Source organism: Neoarius graeffei, chromosome 4 (assembly GCF_027579695.1).
Source record: "Neoarius graeffei isolate fNeoGra1 chromosome 4, fNeoGra1.pri, whole genome shotgun sequence".
NCBI classification, from domain to species: domain Eukaryota; kingdom Metazoa; phylum Chordata; class Actinopteri; order Siluriformes; family Ariidae; genus Neoarius; species Neoarius graeffei.
In genome coordinates, this window is record NC_083572.1 from 13,576,631 (window position 1) to 13,602,362 (window position 25,732).

Genomic DNA, 25,732 nt, shown 5'->3' on the forward strand with positions numbered 1-25,732 from the left:
TCTGAGGACCCTTCAGATCTACACCTTTACCTCAAACACCATTAACAAAAGGCTTGACTAAACAGATATGTTTTCAGCCTAGACTTAAAACACTGAGACTGTGTCTGATTCCCGAACATTACTTGGAAGGCTGTTCCATAACTGTGGGGCTTTGTAAGTAAAGGCTCTGCCCCCGATGCAGCCTTCACTATACGAGGTACCAGCAGATAGCCTGCACCTTTTGATCCAAGTAGGCGTGGCGGGTCATAGAGGACCAGAAGTTCACTCAGGTACTGTGGTGTGAGACCATTCAGTGCTTTAAAAGGTCAATAGTAGTATTTTATAATCAATACGAAATTTGATTGGGAGCCAATGCAGTGTGGATAAGACCGGCGTGATGTGGTCATATTTTCTAGTTCTAGTAAGGACTCTTGCTGCTGCATTTTGAACTAACTGGAGCTTGTTTATGCACTTATTGGAACATCCAGACAGTAAGGCATTACAATAATCCAACCTGGAGGTAATGAAAGCATGAACTAGTTTTTCCACGTCATGTAGTGACATTAAATTTCTTATCTTTGCAATATTTCTGAGATGAAAGAAAGCTATCCGGGTAATGTTATCAATGTGAGTTTTGAATGAAAGTCTGGGGTCAATAATCACCCCGAGGTCTTTTACTACTGCACGTGAAGAAACAAAGGCCATCCAGAGTCACTGTGTAATCAGAAAACTTATTTCTAGCTGCATGTGGTCCTAGTACAAGTACTTCAGTCTTGTCAGAGTTAAGCAGAAGGAAATTAATAAGCATCCAGTGTCTAATGTCCTTAACGCATTCCTCAATTCTATAAAGCTGGTGTCTCATCAGGTTTTGCAGAAACATACAACTGTGTGTCATCAGCATAACAGTGGAAACTAATACAACGTTTACAAATAATATCACCCAGAGGTAACATGTATAGAGAAAAAAAAAAAGCAGTGGACCCAAGACAGAACCTTGTGGAACACCAAACTTTACCTCGGTACGTCTAGAAATATCACCATTTATATCAACATACTGATAACGATCAGTTAAATAAGAGCTGAGCCAGGAAAGGGCCATTCCCTTAACTCCCACAACATTTTCTAGTCTATCCAGAAGAATGGAATGATCAGTGGTATCAAATGCTACACTAAGGTCAAGCAACACAAGCAGCGAGACACAGCCCTGATCAGACGCCAACAGTAGGTCGTTTACTACTTTAACCAAAGCTGTTTCTGTGCTGTGATTAGGTCTAAATCCTGACTGATACATTTCATGGATGTTATTCCTATGTAAATATGAGCATAACTGCTGTACCACAGCTTTTTCAAGGATCTTGGAGATAAAGGGGAGGTTTGATATTGGCCTATAATTGGACAGCTGACAGGGATAAAGGTCAGGTTTTTTAATCAGGGGTTTGATAACTGCTAGTTTCAAGGATTTGGGTACATAGCCAATCGTGATTGAAGAATTTATTATTTTTAGAAGCGGTTCAATTACTTCAGGTATTATCTGTTTGAATAGACGTGTAGGTAAGGGATCAAGTACACAAGTTGAGGCTTTTGATGCCAAGATTAATGAAAGTAATTCAGTTTCTTTAAGGGGGAGTAAAACATTCTAACTGATGATCTGATAGAGTTTTATGATTAACTACAAGGTCACTTTCATTGTCTGACCTTAAATTAGTAGTTTGAATTTTTTGTCGGATATTCTCAATTTTGTCATTAAAAAAATTCATGTAATCGTTACTATTATATACTGCAGGTGTGCATGTGTCTATAGTGGACTTATTCCTGGTTAATTTTGCTACAGTATTAAATAGGAATCTAGGATTATTTTTGTTATCTTCTATTAGGGAGGAGAGATATGTTGATATAGCAGCACTAAGAGCTTTTCTATACTTCAGGAAGCTCTCCTTCCACGCTAATTTGAACACTACCAATTTTGTTTGACGCCATTTACGTTCCAATTTTCGAGTGGTCTGTTTTAATGTGCGAGTGTCATCATTATACCAGGGTGCTAATTTTTTGTCTCTGACCATTTTCCTTTTTAGAGGAGCTACATTATCTAAGGTATGGCGGAATGTTGACTCTAAGCATTCAGTTGCCTGATCAAATTCTGCAGGGGCTGACAGTGACCCAATCAAAGTTGATAACTCTGGGAGATCATTTATAAAGCTCTGTGCAGTAGTTGATGTGAATGTACATTTAATACAGTAGCGTGGTGAGGTGCATATATTATTACTCAGACATAGTTTGAATGAGATGAGATAATGATCTGAGATAACTTCAGACTGTGGAAGTATGACTATATTGTCTACATTTAACCTGAATGTTAGTATTAGATCAAGGGTGTGACCACCATTATGGGTCGGTCCTATGACGTTCTGATTAATCCCTACTGAATCTAAAATGGACACAAATGCTGTTTTTAAAGGGTCTTCTGGGTTATCTTAGTGAATATTAAAATCTTCGACAACTAAAGCTTTGTCTAAGGAACTAACCAGATCGGAGATAAAATCTGCAAATTCAGAAAGAAACTCAGAATATGGCCCCGGGGGCCTGTAAATAATAAGCAATGGAATTAACTGGGTAGACTTATTTTTCAAGGCTACATACATTATACGAGTATGAAGAACTTCAAATGTATTACATTTATAACCAGGTTTGTGTGTTACACCTAGATAATCATTATAAATAACCGCAACGCCTCCTCCTCTGCCAGTTTGACGAGGCTGGTGTACTGTATATAACTGTATCCAGGAGGACTCGCTTCATTTAATGCTATATATTCATTTGGCTTAATCCATGTTTCAGTTAAACAAAGTACATTAAACTCCTGATCAGTAATGAGTTCATTAACCATTAGCGCTTTAGATGTAAGAGATCTAATATTTAATAGCTCCACCTTTAGATCAAAAGGTGCTAGCAGCAGCTGTACAGTCAGTATGATCCAATTTTATATTGATTAGATTACTGGAGCAAACTCTCTGAAAAGTTCTACCTTTTTGTTTAGCCTGGGGAACAGACACAGTCTCAATGTAGTGGACCCTGAGTGACGACTCTGTGCAGCTAGCAGACAGTCGGTTTAGCCTGTTCGTCTGCTCCCTGGCCTTGGCTCTGGATTGTCAGGAATTAACTAGGCTTGTCCTGAGACTATGACCAATGTTGCAGGAAATGAGAGCAGCACCTTCCCGAGTGGGATGGATACCATCCCACCCTAACAGGCCAGCAGTGCCCTCAAAATTAGCCCAATTATCTATAAAGCCCACACTGTTTTCAGAGCACCACCTGTACAACCAGCAGTTCAGCGACCATAACCTGCTGTAAGCTACATCGCCACGCCACAAAACCCTTAGATGCATAAGTGGGGTCCAAACGGACCCCAGTGGTAGTTTTGTTGCAAAATCTTTGTCATTTTACATTTATATTGTCTAACCTTCCATGTATTCCTCAAATAGGGTGTTTTTGATATGGTCTCATTTGGATTTGTATGTATAGTTTTTTTTCTTTTAAGTTATTTTATATTTTGTATCAATACCCAACTTTTCCATAAGTGGGGTCAAAACGGACCCCAAGCATTTTATATGGAGTTTCGGTTGATATCCCGAGGAACTTTTTATTTTTGTCACCTCTGGTTGTCAGGAATACATTTGTTGCCGATCAACACATCTACTGCTTACATTCTCACCACCCTGAAGAGCATTTTTACTCAGCAACACACATGTAAGTATTATCATCAGTTTTATTCGCCATACAATAGTCCTAAAATGTTAACTTATTTTCAACATCAATGAATCTTGTGTGATTGTGTTGTTACTGCATACTTATGTTGTTCTATACTTATTTTTATTACACTAGCTTACTGTGCTAACAGTAAAGTACGGCTTCCAAACTGCAACCTCAATGATGAGAAAACCTTGAAGAAAAAGGGAAGAGGGACATTTGATGTCAGAGTGGAGAAGAACCACAACATTTGTGCTGTGACATGGTACGACACCTGTCAGGTGACACTTGTGTCATCCTTTACTGGCCCAGAACCAGTGGAAAAGGTTAAACGTTGGGACAAAACTGCCAAAACATTTGTGGAAGTTCAGAGGCCTAACATCGTGGCGACCTACAACAAAAACATGGGGGGAGTGGATTTGCTGGACTCATTTGCGGCCAAGTACAAGTTTCCTCTCAAGTCCCATCGTTGGTACATCAACATCTTCTGGCACATAATTATTCTAGCTGTGATCAACGCTTGGCTCCTGTACAAACGGGACTGCAAGGCCTGGGCTATTCCAAAGAAAGAGATCCTGATCAGGAGACGGTTTCAGGCCCAGTTGGCATCCTCCCTTATCCTGACTGGCACATCTGTCCCAGTGCCAAAGCGAGGGCGGCCATCCTCAAGCCCTATGAGTTCTCCAGCTGCTAGGCCCTCTAATGGCCCTTTTCCACTACCGTTTTTCAGCTCACTTCAGCTCGCTTCAGCTCACTTCAGCCCGACACGGCTCGCGTTTCGACTACCAAAAACCAGCACGACTCAGCTCGCTTCAGCCCTACTTAGCCCCTAAAACTCGCACCGTTTTGGAGTGGGGCTGAAGCGAGCTGAGTGAGGCTAGGGGCGTGAGCAGACACTCCCCTGTGCACTGATTGGTGAGGAGGAGTGTCCTCACATGCCCACACACGCCCCGCGAGCACGCTGGGATCTGTAAACACCATAAACCCGGAAGAAGGAGAATTACGAATTACGAGAATTTCTGAAGCCTTATGCGCCTTGCCTCATCTATACGCTCTTGCCAGTATCTGTTGGCGTTGTCGGTGACAACAAGCCACAGCACCAAGACCAGCAACACTAACGACTCCATGTCCTCCATGTTTATTGTTTACTATTCGGGTTGTGAGACTACCGCTTAAAAGATCACTGATGTCACTGTTTGCGCTGCTTAACGACATCACGTGACGTCCACTCACTTTCGCTAACTCCACCCAATGTGTCCACCCACTTCCAGCCAGCACAGTTCAGTGCGGTTGTAGTCGAAATGCAACTCCAACAGCCCCGCTCAGCTCGACTCAGCACGGCACGGCTCAGCCCGACTCAGCCGCATTTGTAGTGGAAAAGCGGCATAAGAGGAGAAATGCACACCCACCAAGTGATGTCTGCAAAGACATGACTGGGCATTTCCCCCATCAAAGCTGACGGGGGAAGGTGCAGACAGTGTGCTAAAGGCTACACTAACACTGTTTGTATGAAGTGTGATGTCCGCCTTTGTTTTTCAGAACAAAGAAACTGCTTTTTGGACTACCATAGGTAAAGGGAGATGTAAAAATGCATCTTAAGTTTGGTTTCAGATTTGTACATACAGCATTCATCCAGTGTTTTTAAAGAGTGGAAATTACTTTTTTTGAATAAATTACTGGTCATAAAACAATATAACATGTCTGACTATTATTGTTGTTGTTTGTTGTGAAGATACAATCACTTCTGTGACCCTTTATCAGCAGGAAGGTGAAGACAAACACACCCAGATCATTTACAGTGTGTGAATGATGCCAGTGAAATTCTGCTACCTACCCTTGAGAGCCAACGTTGTAATTTTACAACATTTCCCCAAAAAGTTGCTAAAATGTCAAAATTAAAAAAGAAACACAATTTTTGCATCAGAGCCTACCTAGAACAACATATATTAGGTTGAAAAAATTTTTTTACACTTTTTTTCTATATTTGGGTGTTAAGGGGATAAGTAAGCATGTAAATAAAGTGCATGAGAACATCATACAACATCATACTGTTGTCATTGTGTCATTACTGTTTCTCTCATCATTCTCTCCACTGGAGAATATGTTATCCTCTGAGATACCGCTATACGGATGAGCGCACACACACAAATTCAACTGTACATGTACAGACAAACAAAAATAAACAAACAACAAACAAATTCACACAAAACAAACACAAACAAACATACAAAGTGGTGAATGAACATGTCAAATATCAAAATATGGCATTAACAATCAACTCTGAACAACATAAAATCAGTTTCCACTCAAAAATGCCCTAATTCCAATTGGGGTCATTTTTGACCCCACTCATGGAAGAGTGTAGGTCTGGTCGTCCATGCTTAAACACCTCTACAATGTTACTCTTCATAACCTCAGACTGACAAAGGCGTATATCATTAGCTCCTGCATGGATAACCATCTTTGAGAACCTGTGCTTGCCTAGGACCCTAATGGCCCTTTTCCACTACCCTTTTTCAGCTCACTTCAGCTCGCTTCAGCCCGACACGGCTCGCGTTTCGACTACCAAAAACCAGCACGACTCGGCTCGCTTCAGCCCTGCTTAGCCCCTAAAACTCGCACGGTTTTGGAGTGGGGCTGAAGCGAGCCAAACCGTGCCGAGTGAGGCTGGGGGCGTGAGCAGACACTCCCCTGTGCACTGATTGGTGAGGAGGAGTGTCCTCACATGCCCACACACGCCCCGCGAGCGCGCTGGGATCTGTAAACACCGCAAACCCGGAAGAAGAATAATTACGAATTGCGAGAATTTCTGAAGCCTTATGCGCCTCGCCTCATCTATACGCTCTTGCCAGTATCTGTTGGCGTTGTCGGTGACAACAAGCCACAGCACCAAGACCAGCAACACTAACGACACCATGTCCTCCATGTTTATTGTTTACTATTCGGGTCGTGAGACTACTGCTTAAAAGATCACTGAATCAGTGACATACAGAGCATCGTGGACGAGTTCGCGGAGCGCAAGGCTCGTCGTATGCCCTTCAAATAATGCGCGCAGTAGGCTATTGATGTTTTATTATGAGCCATGTACAGTATGTCGCCTAATGTTTTTTTGTTTCTGAGTTACATGTTCGTTTGAAGGACTTAATGTACAAAATAACATAGTTGCACCCGGTAGTGTTGAAATTGGTAAACACAGTGCATTCAGTGAGGTTTGCACCGCCCTCCTTTTATTTCTGACTCTTCCTGTCACCGTTGCAACCTCTGAGCGCTCATTTGTATGCCCTTCAAATAATGTGCGCAGTATAGGCTATTGATGTTTTATTATGAGCCATGTACAGTATCCTAATGTTTTTTGTTTCTGAGTTACATGTTCGTTTGAAGGACTTGATGTACTAAATAACATAGTTGCACCCGGTAGTGTTGAAATTGGTAAACACCGCAGTTGCGGACATTTTGTAGCCTAAAATGATGTTATGATAAGCTTTAATAAAGGGCCCGGTCATTTGCCCCGCCCCCGGCCCGGCTCTGACTTGTTCCGCCACTGTCACTGATGTCACTGTTTGCGCTGCTTAACGACATCACGTGACGTCCACCCACTTTCGCTAACTCCACCCAATGTGTCCACCCACTTCCAGCCAGCACGGTTCAGCGCGGTTGTAGTCGAAATGCAACTCCAACAGCCCCGCTCAGCTCGACTCAGCTTGACTCAGCACGGCACGGCTCAGCCGCGTTTGTAGTGGAAAAGCGGCATTAGATTACCTGCCCCATAAAGTATCTTTACAGTCATACATTGATGGGGTAAGTGGTTCAGATAATATTTCTCAGTTGTGGCAAAGACATTATAATAATTTGTTTGTGTCAAAAGCACTGGATTTACAGTAAGCAATATAGAAAAGAACAAGGATGCGGTTGCCACCCTGCATGGTGAAGTCTCAAAGTTAAGGATAAGAACTGCTGAACACTTAAAACTTGCTAGTTTAAAAAAAAAAAAAAAACCTGTGTCCTTTGCTTGGTATTTGTTTCACTGTTTTTTTTAGTCCATGGTATCTTACCAGACCCTATTTTATGTCCGCCATTAAGGATAAAACTGGTAAGCTAAACAGTTTGGAGAACTACAGGCCTATAGCTGATATCCAAAGTGCTGGAGAGAACCCTTTTGATTAGGGTAAGACGGTACATCTTTACTACAGATCATCAGTTCATCTTTAAAGTTGCAGTAGTTAAACCATATAAAAATAACTTCGCTATATTTGCTGAAAATGTCACTATGTCCTGACAGTGGTACATGAAGACAGATAATCTGGGGGGAGGATTATTAAATAAAAATAAATCTTAAAAAATAAATAAATCTGGCTCCTCTGGCTCCACCTAGTGCTCCTAATGCCATTTGCTAATACAGGTTGGTAGCCTGCTGTGATCTGGCCTCTTGCCCATAATCAACTGGGATAGTCGCTTGCCCGCGACCCTGCACAGGATAAGCGGTTGCGGATAATGGATGGAGGTTGGTAGCTTGTGGGAGCACAGCAGCCTCCTCTACAGGAACAGACTTTGGAAGCAAGGCTGGAGTACAGTAGCAAAGGAGGGGAATTGGGGAGTATTAGGCCCCACACTTCATCTCATCATCTCTAGCCGCTTTATCCTTCTACAGGGTCACAGGCAAGCTGGAGCCTATCCCAGCTGACTACAGGCGAAAGGCGGGGTACACCCTGGACAAGTCGCCAGGTCATCACAGGGCTGACACATAGACACAGACAACCATTCACACTCACACCTACGGTCAATTTAGAGTCACCAGTTAACCTAACCTGCATGTCTTTGGACTGTGGGGGAAACCGGAGCACCCGGAGGAAACCCACGCGGACACGGGGAGAACATGCAAACTCCACACAGAAAGGCCCTCGCCGGCCCCGGGGCTCGAACCCAGGACCTTCTTGCTGTGAGGCGACAGCACTAACCACTACACCACCGTGCCGCCCGGCCCCACACCTTTTTTTTTTGTTTAACATATGGTATAAAGGGGCGGCACGGTGGTGTAGTGGTTAGCGCTGTCGCCTCACAGCAAGAAGGTCCTGGGTTCGAGCCCCGGGGCCGGCGAGGGCCTTTCTGTGCGGAGTTTGCATGTTCTCCCCGTGTCTGCGTGGGTTTCCTCCGGGTGCTCCGGTTTCCCCCACAGTCCAAAGACATGCAGGTTAGGTTAACTGCTGACTCTAAATTGACCGTAGGTGTGAATGTGAGTGTGAATGGTTGTCTGTGTCTATGTGTCAGCCCTGTGATGACCTGGCGACTTGTCCAGGGTGTACCCCGCCTTTCGCCCATAGTCAGCTGGGATAGGCTCCAGCTTGCCTGCGACCCTGTAGAAGGATAAAGCGGCTACAGATAATGAGATGAGATGAGATATGGTATAAAGAATATAACGTTATTAACAGTGTAATGGAGCAAACAAACAATTACAAATTAACCAGCATTAAATCCAATGATAAGTGCAACAGTTTTCCAACAAATCAACCCCCCCCCCCATAGAGCCTGTTCCCTACAGGTGTGGGGCAATAAGCCCCCAGAAGAGTCGTCACTTTCAATTTCTATTTTGTTTTCCTGGGTACAGTCATCATACATGCTGCTTGGCTCCTGATTAATCTGCAAGATAACGTCTGGCATGCTAACAATAAATTCCCTACTTGTTCAAATTTCAAGCTACGGCCACCTCTTCTCAATCCTACCGACTTCTGCTTTAACCACGAACATAGCATTGACATTTTTGCCTTAAAATGTAAGGTAGGTAATTTTGGAGAAACTAGCTTTTGGAAGTATCCAACCACTCCTCCAAAACACATGAACACGCACTGCCTGATTACTGCTGGAGGCCAAGTTCACGAGAGCACACTTGGAGGGGAGCTTTTACTGGGGAGCATAGCGCCTTGTTGTCATATCCAACTACCTCAAGTCTCATTTCCATGCAAGAAAACACCCAACATTAGCATAACGAACAAACAATAAAACAAGGCTATTGTGAGTACTCAACACTGTCGACTAGCTCGCTAGCTTTTGCAATACGTATACAATATGTCTGCCTGGCCTTGTGGAAGACTCCAGTCACACGCAATGAGTTCATGTGTCGAGTACGCACGCACAAGTAGACCATCCAATCATTTCATTCCGACCGAGTGAAATGACTGGACGGGCTTTTTACAGCCCTGTGACGTCCACAGATGATGGATTTTTCTTCTTTTTATTTCATTCACCACTGTCAAGAGAATTTCATCCATCCATCCATTATTTGTTGCCACTTATCCTGTCCTACAGGGTCGCAGGCAAGCTGGAGCCTATCCCAGCTGACTATGGGCGAGAGGCGGGGTACACCCTGGACAAGTCGCCAGGTCATCGCAGGGCTGACACAGACAACCATTCGCACTCGCATTCACACCTACGGTCAATTTAGAGTAGGGTGACCAGACGTCCCGGTTTTACCGGGACAGTCCCAATTTGGGGTTGTGTGTCCCGAGTCCCTACAAAAGTCTGAAGGGACACGGATATGTCCCGGTTTGCGACTGAGCAGCGTGGGAATCATTAGCGGAGAAATGTCTGCATTTACTATTTTGATGAACTGACAGGAATCGCAAACTTTCCTGGTTACTGCCCCCTGGCCCTGTGGCATGGGTGTTTATTTAGCCACATTATTCCAGACAACAGAACGTGTTGCCATGCAACAATAAAATAAACATTAACTGGCGCGAATGTTCTTTGTCTAGCAGCTAGCAGCAGTAATGCCGCAGCAATTATGCCGAAAAGAAAATGTACCTTTTCCAAAGACTTACTTCCTCCGAGAGGTGCAGAACAATGCGCACGAAGCCTACTGCACACACTAAGTAAATATACGTAGGCTAATGAATTTTGTTTAGGGTGGGTGGATTGACAGTTGCCTTAGCTTTGTTCCTGTGCTTTGTTCTTGTACTGAGTTGGGTAGCCTATGTTGCAAATGCTGTGCGCTCCTGTGGGGGCTTTCCTCGGGCTGTCGCCCCTCTCCTCCTTTACTGCTGTTTTGTTTGAGTGTATATTCTCAAATCACTTGTCTTTTTTTTGTTTCTGTTTAGCATACCATTCTGACAGTTTGGCCATATTGCTGTGTTGAACAGCTTGTTGCACCTTCCATTAAAGTGTTCACTTTTGTACACATCTTGCTTTATTCATTCAGTTGTGGGGAATGGTTAGTAAGGTTGATTCTGACCTAGGCTATGTTGAGGTCACATATCTACTTTTTAAGTTCATGCTATAGTGCATACAATTTTAGAGATATAGCCTACATGTGCATATGCATTCTTTTTGGTGTTCTCACCAACAGGTGAAATAAGTCAGTTTAAATTTGGCCTATGGACATAGCCTGGCCTATTCTCAGCCATTACAAAATCTGTTGCCTGACCGTAATTTAACTGATCTGTATACCACTATGCTACTAGATAACAAAATGCCTGTTTGTTTTATTTCATGTGAGATGTTGATAAATGTGAGCGTCAACAAAATGATAAGAGCACCTCTCTGAGTGTCACGTTTACGTAAAAAAAAGGTGTGCGTGCGCGAGCATGGTCGCGCGCAAAAGTGTCCCGGTTTCAGACTAGGGAAATCTGGTCACCCTAATTTAGAGTCACTAGTTAGCCTAACCTGCATGTCTTTGGACTGTGCGGAAAACCGGAGGAAACCCATGCGGACACGGGGAGAACATGCAAACTCCACACAGAAAGGCCCTCGTTGGCCGCTAGGCTCGAACCCAGGACCTTCCTGCTGTGAGGCGACAGTGCTAACCACTACACCACCGTGCCGCCTAAAAATTACCTATCCAGCCTTTAAAGGGAAAAAAAAGACAATAGGCAAAATTCCACAGTGTTTCTATGCAGGGGCGCTGCTAGAAATCTTGGGCCCTATGAAAGATTACAATTTAGGGCCCCCCCCCGGTAAAATTTTCAAGCTCAAGCAACTGAATTTCAAGTCTGTTTTTGGCTGGTACTTCTACTTTACTATGCATGTGATCAGCTACCTAGCAAGTTTAGGTGATACAATTACAGTGGTGCTTGAAAGTTTGTGAACCCTTTAGAATTTTCTATATTTCTGCATAAATATGACCTAAAACATCATCAGATTTTCACACAAGTCCTAAAAGTAGATAAAGAGAACCCAGTTAAACAAAGGAGACAAAAATATTATACTTGGTCATTTATTTATTGAGGAAAATGATCCAATATTACATATCTGTGAGTGGCAAAAGTATGTGAACCTTTGCTTTCAGTATCTGGTGTGACCCCCTTGTGCAGCAATAACTGCAACTAAACGTTTGCAGTAACTGTTGATCAGTCCTGCATACCGGCTTGGAGGAATTTTAGCCCATTCCTCCGTACAGAACAGCTTCAACTCTGGGATGTTGGTGGGTTTCCTTACATGAACTGCTCGCTTCAGGTCCTTCCACAACATTTCGATTGGATTGAGGTCAGGACTTTGACTTGGCCATTCCAAAACATTAACTTTATTCTTTAACCATTCTTTAGGAGAGCGACTTGTGTGCTTAGGGTCGTTGTCTTGCTGCATGACCCACCTTCTCTTGAGATTCAGGTCATGGACAGATGTCCTGACATTTTCCTTTAGAATTCGCTGGTATAATTCAGAATTCATTGTTCCATCAAAGATGGCAAGCCGTCCTGGCCCAGATGCAGCAAAACAGGCCCAAACCATGACACTACCACCACTATGTTTCACAGATGGGATAAGGTTCTTATGCTGGAATGCAGTGTTTTCCTTTCTCCAAACATAACGCTTCTCATTTAAACCAAAAAGTTCTATTTTGTTCTCATCCGTCCACAAAATTTTTCCAATAGCCTTCTGGCTTGTCCACGTGATCTTTAGCAAACTGCAGACGAGCAGCAATGTTCTTTTTGGAGAGCACTGGCTTTCTCCTTGCAACCCTGCCATGCACACCATTGTTGTTCAGTGTTCTCCTGATGGTGGACTCACAAATATTAACATTAGCCAATGTGAGAGAGGCCTTCAGTTGCTTAGAAGTTACCCTGGGGTCCTTTGTGACCTCGCCGACTATTACACGCCTTGCTCTTGGAGTGATCTTTGTTGGTCAACCACTCCTAGGGAGGGTAACAATGGTCTTGAATCTCCTCCATTTGTACACAATCTGTCTGACTGTGGATTGGTGGAGTCCAAACTCTTTAGAGATGGTTTTGTAACCTTTACCAGCCTGATGAGCATCAACAACGCTTTTTCTGAGGTCCTCAGAAATCTCCTTTGTTCATGCCATGATACACTTCCACAAACATGTGTTGTGAAGATCAGACTTTGATAGATCCCTGTTCTTTAAATAAAACAGGGTGCCCACTCACACCTGATTGTCATCCCATTGATGGAAAACACCTGACTCTAATTTCACCTTCAAATTAACTGCTAATCCTAGAGGTTCACATACTTTTGCCACTCACAGATATGTAATATTGGCTCATTTTCCTCAATAAATAAATGACCAAGTATAATATTTTTGTCTCATTTGTTTAACTGGGTTCTCTTTATCTACTTTTAGGACTTGTGTGAAAATCTGATGATGTTTTAGGTCATATTTATGCAGAAATATAGAAAATTCTAAAGGGTTCACAAACTTTCAAGCACCACTGTATTTGGTATATGAACATTTTAAATGCAGAACTGTCAGAATTAGACTGAATAGACTGTTGCCTTAAAATGAAAATTCCATGATATAATCTTTCGATTACGTTCATTATGTCTTATATTAAATATAGTTAGTTTTTTGTTTCTATTTTTATCAGACATCTAGTTTTTGGGTTTGTTTACCTGACATGTTTCGACGTACAACTGTCGTCTTCCTCAGAGTGTCACCGGATGTTATTGGTGACGCATCTTTTATCAGCTGATGATTCCGAAGGCGTGGCCTTCCTGTCTGGATTGACAGGTCGGTCACGCCTTCTACTGTCAGTTCGTCCCCTGCAAGATGGCACTCCAGGTATGGGAGAGCATGTATGCTCCCTCATCCCGGTTGATGGTCCTCGGGCTTCGCTTACGGATCTATATGGCCTCCCTGATCCAGCGCTGTTTATTATCTTCTGTGCAGATAAAAAATAAAATAAAATTCCATGATATATATGGAAGAATATATATATATATATATATATATATATATATATATATATATATATATATATATATATTTCTTCTTTTATGAGCAACTATTATTAGGCCACTCAGTAGCCTATGGAGTTCATTCAATCCAAATGTTTGTGTTGAGAGAAATTGCATGCATCACTGTATCACTGTATCAGTATGGATTTATAACATTCTGTATGCACATTATGGATACTCCAGAGCCCTCCAGCAATCATCATCAATAATCAGGATTACAAAATGTATTCCTTTGTTTCCTCCATTTCTTGACTTATTGTGTGTGATCAAATGTATGCCTTGATGACTAGTTTTTTGATACAATTACAGAGTGCACTGCAAGAAATCCACTAAGTCTTTTTGGTTTCTTTTAGGCATCACACATTTATTAGAAAACACAGCAAATGTTCAAATATTCAAGTTAAATACTTAGCAACAGTATCAATAAATCCACACATGAACAATAGCAATGATATCTCTGACCACAGCTAATGTGCAAAATATTAAAGTTAAATACTTAACATTATCAACAAATCCACACATGAACAATGGCAAAACATCTAGACTTAATTATACAATAAAGATACCTATGAAAAAAGGTGATTATTATTATTATTTTTTTTTTTTTACACACAGTGTGATATCCGGACTTCATAATTCATCACACCTGCTCCTGCTTAGCAACTTCTAGAATGTACACCTCTGCTGCGCACATACTGTAGGAAAACTGCCAGCTGATCTAAGCTGCGCTAATAGCGGCTCTGCGCATACACGGAGCTACACATTTCACGTGTCCCGCTCCCAGAATCAGACTGTACCATTAGTAAAAAGGGTGGAGGGGTGAAATGACAATATCAAATAATTCAAGAAAAATATGTTATAGCAAATCATAACCATGTATAATTTGCATATTTTAACAGATGAAATGAAATATTTTATTTCAAAAACTTACACAAGGCAATACTATTAAAATAATATTAATATCCCTCACAGGCCCCCCTGTCAGTGCCAGGCCCTTAGAATCGTCCTAACCTTTCCCCCCCCTAGCAGCGCCCCTGTTTCTATGTGTTTTATTGAGGTTATATCGAATTATATATATCAGTTAGAAACAGTTCCCCGCCCCCTTACTGTTCTGGAAAATTAATCAATAAATTCTGACCAATCAGATTCGAGAATTCGACAGCACCGTTGCATAAACTTAAAAAAAAAGTTAAATCCTATTGTGTAGAACTGATCGACAGCTCATGGGACGCTGCTTAATAGTTAAAAAAGAAAAAAGTTGTGTGTGTGTGTGTGTGTGTGTGTGTGTGAGAGAGAGAGATTCCTTCATTCCTCATGTACAATAGTTGTTCGTTTGTTTGTATAAAAGTCCTCCTTCCCCCGACCCAAAGAATGCGGAAGTGTTTTTGATAGCACTCTTTGCTAGCTCCATAGCTAACTCTAAAGTTTCGCGATAAACGCGTGCGTTTACAAGCCTCCGTGCTTTGGATAATACACAATCTAAATCACTGATAATTAATACATATCTATAACACGCACTAAAGGCTTGAAAGCGGTTGTTTATCAAATGCGGATGTACTGCTCCCTGTGCGCCGCCATTTTCAGTGACGTCACGCAGCCGCCATTCTCGACAGCTACCTCTAGTCTAAAAAATGCGCACTCAGACACTAGTAGCTGTTGCGTGTCAAAATAATGCATATATAGTGCACGAAGCGTGTGTAGAATTGCCTATTCGGTTCTCTCAGACACTCAGAGTAATATTTCGGTAATGCACTCTTGTACAGGTTGAGGGTTTGGAGATGTATAGGGAGGAGGGAGATATTTGGGACGCAGCCCAACTTTTATTTTGGCGCTCCAGATCACAATGCTTAGTCATGGTGACTTTATGGCTTTCCCTCGCTCTCCTGTGGAGTTTAGAAAGCAGTGCAGTGCAAGAATTCAGCCGTGTCACTTTGAATAGGAGGTTTTGTGAGTACTGATTATCCATACGAGTTTTGCGTGGGTGGGTGTTTATGTAGTGCATGTTTTGTTTGGTTTGGTTTTTTTTCTTTCCCCTTCCATTGGGTTTGACTGCATGTTTAGTGAGGGATCAGATTTGCACCCTGACTGACTGTAGAAGAAGAAAAGAAGCCTGCTGGATGTTTTGTTTTTCTCTTCTTGTGCAACGCGAGTAGTCTAGTGTTTCTCTTGAAGCCTGATTTGGAATAACTTTTTAAGTGCATATAAAAAAAAAAGTCAGCAGTTTAGGAATAATAATAATAATGCTAAAAGTCAGATTGGAAACGTTGACTTTCTCAGTGGAGTAAACATGAGGTGCTTACGTCACTTCTTGCAGAGTCAGGATGCTTTGTTACTGATCTTGTTTTTCTGGATTCTGATTGGTCAGCAGCTCGGAAAGTAGTTCCAGCTGGAATTCAACTCACACTCGAGTTTATTATATTAATGCGCTCTTTGTGGTTGTTATAGCAACAGCTTACACAGGCTGATGCTGTACTTAATCTAACACTAAAGCTAAAAAGCATTGAGATGGTGTGTATGTGTAAGGAGACTGTTTGTTTTATTTCACATTTCGGAAGGAGTCTCCAGTGTCCGCACTTTCTCCGCCCCTCCCCCCACTCAGTTTTCCACCACAGGAAAGTCTTCAGGACAAAAAAAAAAAAAGGACTCGAACATGCGCTTCAGCTTGTTTCAGACAATATTTCTCTCTTTCACGATGCTCGCCGAGTCAGATTCGGCGATCATAGCGGCGGAAATTCTCGCCGTGTCTCGTTTGAGAGACTGGCGACGTTGCGCCGGTTTTACAAATCCGGAAAGACCGAAACTCTCAATGTGCACTTCCGGTATCGAATTTGTTAATCTCATCTCATTATCTGTAGCCGCTTTATCCTGTTCTACAGGGTCGCAGGCAAGCTGGAGCCTATCCCAGCTGACTACGGGTGAAAGGCGGGGTACACCCTGGACAAGTCGCCAGGTCATCACAGGGCTGACACATATGGCCCTTTTCCACTACCCTTTTTCAGCTCACTTCAGCCCGACACGGCTCGCGTTTCGACTACCTTAGAGCAGCACGACTCAGCTCGCTTCAGCCCTGCTTAGCACCCAAAACTCGCACGGTTTTGGAGTAGGGCTGAAGCAAGCCAAACCGAGCCGAGTAGGGCTAGGGGCGTGAGGAGACACTCCCCTGTGCACTGATTGGTGAGGAGGAGTGTCCTCACATGCCCACACACGCCCCGCAAGCACGCTGGGATCTGTAAACACCGTAAACCCGGAAGAAGAATTACGAGAATTTCTGAAGCCTTATGCGCCTCGCCTCATCTATACGCTCTTGCCAGTATCTGTTGGCGTTGTCGGTGACAACAAGCCACAGCACCAAGACCAGCAACACTAACGACTCCATGTCCTCCATGTTTATTGTTTACTATCCGGGTCGTGAGACTACCGCTTAAAAGATCACTGATGTCACTGTTTGCGCCGCCTAACGACATCACGTGACGTCCACCCACTTTCGCTAACTCCACCCAATGTGTCCACCCACTTCCAGCCAGCACGGTTTAGCGCGGTTGTAGTCGAAATGCAACTCCAACAGCCCCACTCAGCCGCGTTGATAGTGGAAAAGCGGCAATAGACACAGACAACCATTCACACCTACGGTCAATTTAGAGTCACCAGTTAACCTAACCTGCATGTCTTTGGACTGTGGGGGAAACCGGAGCACCCGGAGGAAACCCACGCGGACACGGGGAGAACATGCAAACTCCGCACAGAAAGGCCCTTGCTGGCCACGGGGCTCGAACCCGGACCTTCTTGCTGTGAGGCGACAGCGCTAACCACTACACCGCCGTGCCGCCTATTTTGTACGATGATCGTATTAAAATACATTGATTGATCGCTCATGCGATCATTTAATTAGACCTAACCCTCGATCTCATTATCTGTAGTTTTGCCGTATACACAAACACAATCCTTGTTCGGGTCCTTGCGTGTCGTCAGAGAGGAGGGTCAAGAAATTCAGTGGTTGCCATCAAGAAAATATCAAACTAGGCCAGAAAACGCAAAATTCTGATGTGCTCGACTTTTCGTCAGGGTGTCACATTGCTGTTCTTTGATTATGTTGCATGACAAGGTTCATGTTTTTATCGAGGCCCGACACTTGAAATTTGTCCGCCGTGACAAAGTCCAGAAGAATTTGTGTCGTCTGTGCTTACCGTGTAGCAGTTCTCAAAGTGGGTAGGTAGTATTACACAGCGAAATCCTGGAGCTCTGCAGTAATGTAATGTAGTTTAGTTTACTAATGCACTGATCGTGGAGATTAACAATTATTCACTGAGCCGGAGAATTGTTTTGGTATAAATAGATTTAAAAAATAATTTTTCAAACTTCAAAATCAGCATGCAAATGTAATAACTGTGCAGCGCAGACTTGTCACTTATCTACGCCGCATCACATAAAATACTTAGTTTTGAAATCGATAAAATAAATCCCAAGCCCACCTTCCCTTTGGATAGTTTTGGACCAAATTTTGTAGCATCTTTAGTGCTTTTAGGAACAGCATTTTCTTTCATAACTTGCGATTCTTCCTCATTTACAGTGACAAAGCAATTGGCCGTTATTTTGCTGAGTCACTCGAGGTGATTAGTCGAGAAATTCAGACTATTTCTCTATAATCGGCGCGCACGACTTTCTGTAATCGCCCGAGTATTTATACCATTATAAAATGAATATAAATGGCTGTTGTTAAAGTGGTTATATTTAAGTTATTCCACGAAATCAAGTCATACATGAGCTGATAGCAGAGTTAGCTATAAGCCGTGTATGATGAGCGAGTGGAATAGCCATTTTATTTTATCCACAGTCACTGGATTTTGAGAAATGGCTTTTTTTTTGCTAATTCGATCAATAAAAACTTTATACAAAACGTCCAACAAAATCATTTCCGCTTCAAATGTAAACAAACCGGCGAAATGACAGGAGCGATTTGTGAAAAATACGATAATTCTTGAAAAATTAAAATCAATTTTTTATTTTTTGCGGTTTCAATCAAGATAAGATGTCTTTATTGATACATCGCAGTGAATTAACACTGAATTGCGATCAATTTACATTAAAATCAATATTAAGAACAAATTTAATCATTAAAAAGTATCGATAGCAGTCGTTATGTACTAAAGTTATATATAATAAAAACAAGTGACATGAAAATACATCAAAATCCATATTTGTTAATGAGATGGCGCATGTAAGGTATGGGAGAAGTCTTATCCATTTGTTCGTATTTTGAGATGGTCCAGTTTCTGGTCATTTCTAGTGTTCCGATTAGTTATCTGTGATCTGGTTGGTGGCAGCCAGTCTCTGAAGTCCGACTTCAACAGTGATCTAGCAAATTTCAGGCACAACTGTTTTCTTCTCTCAACTAGTGGTGATGTCAGTCCAAGATGTTGTAATGCTAAGGCATACCCTGTGTGTGTCATACCCAAGATTATTCTACAAGCCCGATTCTGGATACGTTTAAGTTTGTTCGCTTGAGTTTTTGTGATTCCAGAAGACCAGACAGGGACTGTATACTCTAGGATTGGTCTAATATACGCCGTGTAGATGGTTGTCAAATCACCTTGAGAGATATTAAGCTTCCTAATTTGTTTGAGGAGATACAGTTTCCTGGAGGCTTTCCCAACCATCATCTGTTGTTTCACTTGTTCGTCCCATCGAAGGTTTGACTGGACAAAGACCAAGCATCTTCAGACATGGAACGACAGCTAAGGGAATATTGTTGATCTGTAATAGTGGCAGTGATGGCGTATTCCGACAGAAAGTAACGTGCATGGCAAAGCATTTACTAATATTTAAAAGCATGTGATTCCTATCTGACCACAGAACCAATTCGTCAGACTGTAAAGTGGAAGGTTGGCACAGGATTCTTGTTTCCAGCAGGTTCATGTCGTCCACGTATTTCCACACTGAATTGGTAGCATTACCTGCGGCATCATCAATAAGTACAAGAAATAAGATGGGCCCAAGTAAGGTTCCTTGCGCCACACCACAAGACAAATATTCCCAGTCGGAAAGGGACCCGCGGTAACATACACGCTGTCTATTGGAGATTAAATCAGCTACCCATAGCACCAGTTCAGGTCAGAGTCTTATGTTTATCAGTTTCATAATTGCAGTGTTGTGGTGAACTCGGTCAAAGGCTTTCGAAAAATCTGTAGCTACAGCAGTACAGATAGTAGATGGTTTGTCCATTCCCTTGTAAAGACTGTCAACCAGGTTAACAAGCGCATGAACTGTAGAGCGCCCTTTCAGACTGCCAAACTGACTATTGTCGAATCCCATGTCCTTTAGAACCCAGTTTAAGGCGAAGGGTTGAGCAATCTTAGAAAGCTGAGAAGTCAGGTAAATTGGTCTTAACTAGGGATGTTAATCGATGACTGTTTGACCGATGGTTGACTGAATCAACGTCAACCAGTTAATTTTTTTTTTTTGGTTGTCGGTTAAAAAAAAAAAAAAAAACGGTTTTGAAGCTGCCGATTTGAGCGGAGAACCTGGAATTCTGTGTTGTAAACGCTTGGGGCATGCCATGCGGTGTAAGGACGACAGCTGACAAATCAGAAACACCCATTCAGTCATGTCCTGCCCTCCCGCTCCAGTTGAAGACAGCTGACACTCGGCGAAAGAAAAGTGTAGACACAGGCTTTTTAGCTTACAAATTACTATTCTGTTGTTGTTTTTTTTTATTAGAAGGCACATCGAGTTTAGTCCTGCCTTGGCCAGTGCATTCTGAAAGTATGTTTCGGTCTGTAGCCAACAATGCATGTTATTGCAGATCATATCTCTCCACACAAACTAAAGGCGCAGATGCCGACTTTTTCACGGCTGAATCGTGCAGATCCGATTTTTTTTTTTAGGGGGGGCGTTGGAGTGTCTGAATAATTTCATCAGAGTAAATTCTGTATTAAAATTACTAAATAAGCAAATGGCGTTACAGTCCATGAAACAGGAAGTATGAGAAGAAAACAGTAAATCAGAAAGCTGCGCACATTTGCTCAGCTTCCGCGAAAACATATGCAGCTTTCTGATTTACTGTTTTCTTCTCATACTTCCTATGTTTCATGGACTGTAACGCCATTTGCTTATTTAGTAATTTTAATACAGAATTTACTCTGATGAAATTATTCAGACACTCCAACCCCCCCCCCCCCCCCAAAAAAAAAAAAAAATCGGATCTGCACGATTCAGCCGTGAAAAAGGCGGCATCCGCCAAAAGGCGCGCCGTTTGCATCCCTGTTTAAACTCATAGGTTAACCGACTTTAACCGGCTAATGAGGCTTGGTGGTCGGTCAAGATTTTTTTTTTTTTTTAATTTTCACCATCCCTAGTCTTAACTGGTCTACTGTAGGTGGCTGGAATTTAGGAACAGGCACAACAACTGCTTGTTTCCGCTGACTGGGAACTATGCCATTTGCAAAAAAGAGGTGTTGAGAATATGGCAGAAAGGTGAACCAAATTCACAGGCAAACTCCCATAGCAGCTTGGGGGATAGGCCATCTGGACCAGATGCCTTATTTATCTTGACTGCCAGAAGGCTTTTATACACATCCCAAACCTGCAGAGTTGGTAATGTTTGAGGAGCTGGTAGAAAAGCAGGAAGCTGAGTAAGGTCCAATGCAGGAAGGGCTTTTGATACTTTGGCAAATTTGGCGTTAATGGTGTCTGCGATGATGGAATTATCGTCTGTATCAAGTCCAGGGATCGTTATGTTACTATCACACTTTTTTTTTTTTCTTTTATTTGCCATGTTCATAATTTCCTGATGGGGCGGCACGGTGGTGTAGTGGTTAGCGCTGTCGCCTCACAGCAAGAAGGTCCTGGGTTTGAGCCCCGGGGCCGGCGAGGGCCTTTGTGTGGAGTTTGCATGTTCTCCCCGTGTCTGCGTGGGTTTCCTCCGGGTGCTCCGGTTTCCCCCACAGTCCAAAGACATGCAGGGTAGGTTAACTGGTGACTCTAAATTGACCGTAGGTGTGAATGGTTGTCTGTGTCTATGTGTCAGCCCTGTGATGACCTGGCGACTTGTCCAGGGTGTACTCCGCCTTTCGCCCGTAGTCAGCTGGGATAGGCTCCAGCTTGCCTGCGACCCTGTAGAAGGATAAAGCGGCTAGAGATAATGAGATGAGATGAGATAATTTCCTGATGCCAGTGTCGTGGGTCGGAAGTTTTAAGAGAGGTAACTTGATCTGAATAATAGCTCTTCTTAGCTCAAGCAAGAGCTCTTTGCGTAAGGTTCCGATAAAACTTCCAGACAGTTGGAACCTGTTTGTTGAAGGCCTTTTGTCTCAGGCTCCTCAGTCATTTGATGTTTGGCGTCACCCAAGGTTTGTCAGTATTAGGTATTCTGATGGTTTTAGTCGGGAAAAAGGTTTCAATGGAACTTTTGAGCATGGCGTAGAAAGCATTAGCCTTTGCAGCTACATCTTCAGTATCATATACCTCTGACCAGTTGTGAGATGCAATCCACCTGCCAGTCTCATTCAGCTGTCAAAGTTTTCTTCTTAGGTTTGTTATCTGTGACTTTGTTCTTTGGAATCCAAAGAACTGAAGAGTGGTCACTCAGGCCCACTGGCGGCAAAATCTGAGGACTGAGGTACACATTTCATATTGGTTATAATCAAATCCAAGATGGCATTACCCCTAGTATTGCTTTTCACCACTTGCAAAAAAAAAGACCTCCTCTACAGATATCTGAAATGTCTGTTCTATTAAAATCTCCAAGAAATGCAAGCCTGCAGTCAGGGTACTTAGTACACAGGTCATCGGAGACAGTTAGCAGGTGGTCAACAAGAGTTTCCTGATGAGATAAGTTGGGGAGCAAGTAAATCCCACAGACAGCAATTGCTGACAATGGTCTAGGTAGACGACGCGGCCTAATCCAAATCCCCACACACATTCCAGGTTAGGTACTACATGTTCTGTCAGCTGTTTTGACGGTATGTCCTGTTTAACATAGACTGCTACTCCTCCCCCTCTCTTAACTTCTCTGTACTTGGAAAACAAGTTATAATCGCTTACTGCAATGGCAGATGCAGGATGGACTTTTGAAAACCGAGTTTCGGCCATTACGGCGATGTCCACTTGGTTCTGAGACAGAGTTATTTGGAACTCATCCAATTTATTGATCAAAGACCTTGGGTTACATAACATACGAGGGGCACAGGCCTTCTTGTCAAGTTTGTTTGCATTGAACTGAACAGAGAATACGGGGCCTCGCCATAATATGTTGGAAAGTTGAGTTGTCTTGTTTCTCAAACGCCGATTTGCATACGATGGTAGCGGCTTGGGTTAGGGACGCCAGCCTATTTCCAATCACAGTTTCAATTTTACGAATACGATTCCTACCTCCCTTACATCCTCTGGGTCTGGAGGACATCCGAAGCAGTCCAGCCTCCTTTAGGAATGCCGTTTCCTGTGGTAAAAGGGGCTGGGTAGTCGGCCAGTAAGCACGTAAGAAACTGGATGTGTATCTAAATAGCGTCACCATTGTTGACATACACCACCACAGTCACAATGAAGTACAGCACACAAAATCCAATCGTATGGTCGCTTAGCTAACTCAACTTCCTTCAGTTTGATCCAACTATCTTCATTCATTTTCACACAAACATTTAAGATATTCTAAACAAGCTAACTCTTAAAATTTTCACGACCAAACACGGAGCTGTATTTGCGCGTGGCCGCCCTTAGAAACACCACCTACCACACCTTTGTTTTTCAAGTAGAGTTTTTAAATTTTGTCCTCGGTTGGTTCACCAAAATGCTCCGCCATGTTTTTTTTCCCTCTACTCACGGTATATGAGCTGATTGGCTACTCTACTACTAGGCTATCAGTGCCTGCGAATACTCATATCCAGTAAATGTGGATAGAATAGTTAGGCTGTATAGACTAGTCTAACCCTGTGTCCGAAATCGCTCCCTACTCACTATATAGCGAGGACACCATTTTGTAGTGCTGTCCGAAACCTTAGTGAGGATTATTTATACCCTACATAGTGCACTCAAAGTATCCCACAATGCATCATGAAAAGTAGTGTACAACCGATGGTCACTAACCAAAGCGATATATCCCATCGTGCATTGTGGTCACGCTGAAAGAAATCAAATTAAAAGTCTCAAATTTGATTTAATAAAAGGCAGCGGCAAAGAAGAAAGTATTCAGCGTCGATTTAAAAGAACTGAAAGATGCAGGTACTTTGTATTGATTAGTGTCGGAAAGACGCTCAGTAGAATACAGATTTGTCACAAAAATACATGCATGTGTTTATTATTTTGAAAACCCACCAGCCGACTGATCTGGCACGTTTTAATTGTGTGACAGTAATGATGTAAATACCAGCGCGATGGACTAGGGTCTGAAAGCGTTTAATTTTACCAACGAGCTCACGATATAGTCCTCTATATAGTAATTCCCTATAGAGATCTTGCAGTCACGTGACCGGGAAGTACACAGCCGCCATCTTGTCGATAAAAAACACCGCTGAATACTGCTGCACTCGTGTACAAAATGGATAAATTTCACCCGACGGACTACATGGCTCATTTTTCTAATGAGCAGATAACTAGATACATGTCTAAAATAAACGACCTACAGATTAGTGACCCTTATGGCTTACCGGACATAGTTTTCACGACCGTGTCAGTGGATATGGAACTGCCAGAGGTGGAATACCCAGACGTGTATAATTACCTCATTAACTTTCCCTCGCTGTTCAGTGATGAAGCACTGCGTGCTTATAAATCTCTGGACAGTTATCTTTACAGAAATTCAGGATTTGTTAGCCGCCCTCAGATGTGGCATCTTGTAAACAAGAAAATAACAATCCTCATTGGATGGGTAAGTCACTTAAGTATTACTAGTACTGATAGTAGATATATCAGTAGTATCTAGTATAGCACTGACCAGCCGATTGTAGAATAGAATAAGGTAATTCCAGCTGTAATTCCAAATCGTCCGTCTTGTTTACCATGGATCTGGCGTTGGAGAGAGAGAGAGGCTTGGCAGTGGAGATTTGAGTGGCTGTTTTCTGAGCTTAGCCAACAGGCCGGCTCTGCCTGCAGCCTCGCTTTTGCTTCCTCTCCCGGCGCCGCCTCCTTCGCCTGCCAGACCCGATAACAATCCATGGAGACCCCGCTGGTCTCGCTATCTCGTCCGGAATGTTGTGCATGCGATGGAAATCGCTACAAACTGTCATTTTCTGCTGGAAACCAATGTCCAGTAAGTCCATACGGTTGTAGTGGATATTGAAGTCTGGTACAGACGAACAACACGCAAAAATACACACACACACACACACACACACACACACACACACACACACACACACACACAAAAAAAACGTGCACAGGTAGGGAGAGCTTGTAGCCGCAGCCGTTGTAGTAGAATTGTATATAGTAGGGTTTTCCAGAAGAAAAAGTAGAAGCAGAAGGCGGAAATATGGCGTTTGACCGACAAGATGGCGTCTGTTACAATCTGGATCAGCTGTGACGTCACATGCAAGATCTCTATATAAGGAGTAGTGAACAAGTGAGCGATTTCAGACACCAGACAAGTTTTTTTCTCGAATATTTCCTAATCTAAAGCCCAACATCCTAAAAACAAGCATAAAATTAAAACGCTACTTTTAGTAAACCCAGGAAAAAGTTCTCTTGATATGTTACAGCACATTTTAAAAACACGAACACCTCGCAGATTCAGTTTGTATGATGTGGATGGAATGGAAATGTCCAGATTAAGAATTTTTCTTTCTGGTAAAGAGTGCCATTATTACGTCTTGGTGCTGAGGTGTCATTATTTATCCGAGGTTTT

At 42.7% G+C, this 25,732-nt stretch overlaps 2 protein-coding genes across 5 annotated transcripts in view; both read left to right on the top strand.

Moving 5' to 3' along the window:
* Positions 1 to 2,065: 2,065 nt before the first annotated feature.
* Positions 2,066 to 5,605, top strand: LOC132884860 (uncharacterized). Its single transcript, XM_060918869.1, has 2 exons — positions 2,066 to 3,723; positions 3,859 to 5,605. The coding sequence occupies exons 1-2, from the start codon at positions 3,471 to 3,473 to the stop codon at positions 4,554 to 4,556; spliced, it is 951 nt and encodes a 316-aa protein (XP_060774852.1). The 5' UTR covers positions 2,066 to 3,470; the 3' UTR covers positions 4,557 to 5,605.
* Positions 5,606 to 15,597: 9,992 nt separating this feature from the next.
* The window catches only part of keap1b (kelch-like ECH-associated protein 1b), a 68,005-nt gene continuing 57,870 nt past the window's right edge, over positions 15,598 to 25,732 (top strand). For 2 of the 4 annotated variants that reach the window (XR_009654496.1, XM_060918873.1), the window contains exon 1: positions 15,598 to 15,849. The gene's annotated coding sequence lies outside the window, so the exon portion shown is untranslated. Of the gene's footprint in view, positions 15,850 to 22,405; positions 22,517 to 25,732 lie in introns of those variants that run through there. The other 2 variants (XM_060918878.1, XM_060918876.1) reach the window with 2 other exon arrangements.

What these genes read in the sequence shown, in the direction of transcription:
- LOC132884860 (XM_060918869.1), top strand. Translation starts at nt 3,471, where the DNA reads ATGGTCTCATTTGGATTTGTATGTATAGTTTTTTTTCTTTTAAGTTAT. An exon ending in TTTTACTCAGCAACACACAT is followed by an intron (nt 3,724 to 3,858) that starts GTAAGTATTATC and finishes TTATTACACTAG; the next exon opens with CTTACTGTGCTAACAGTAAA.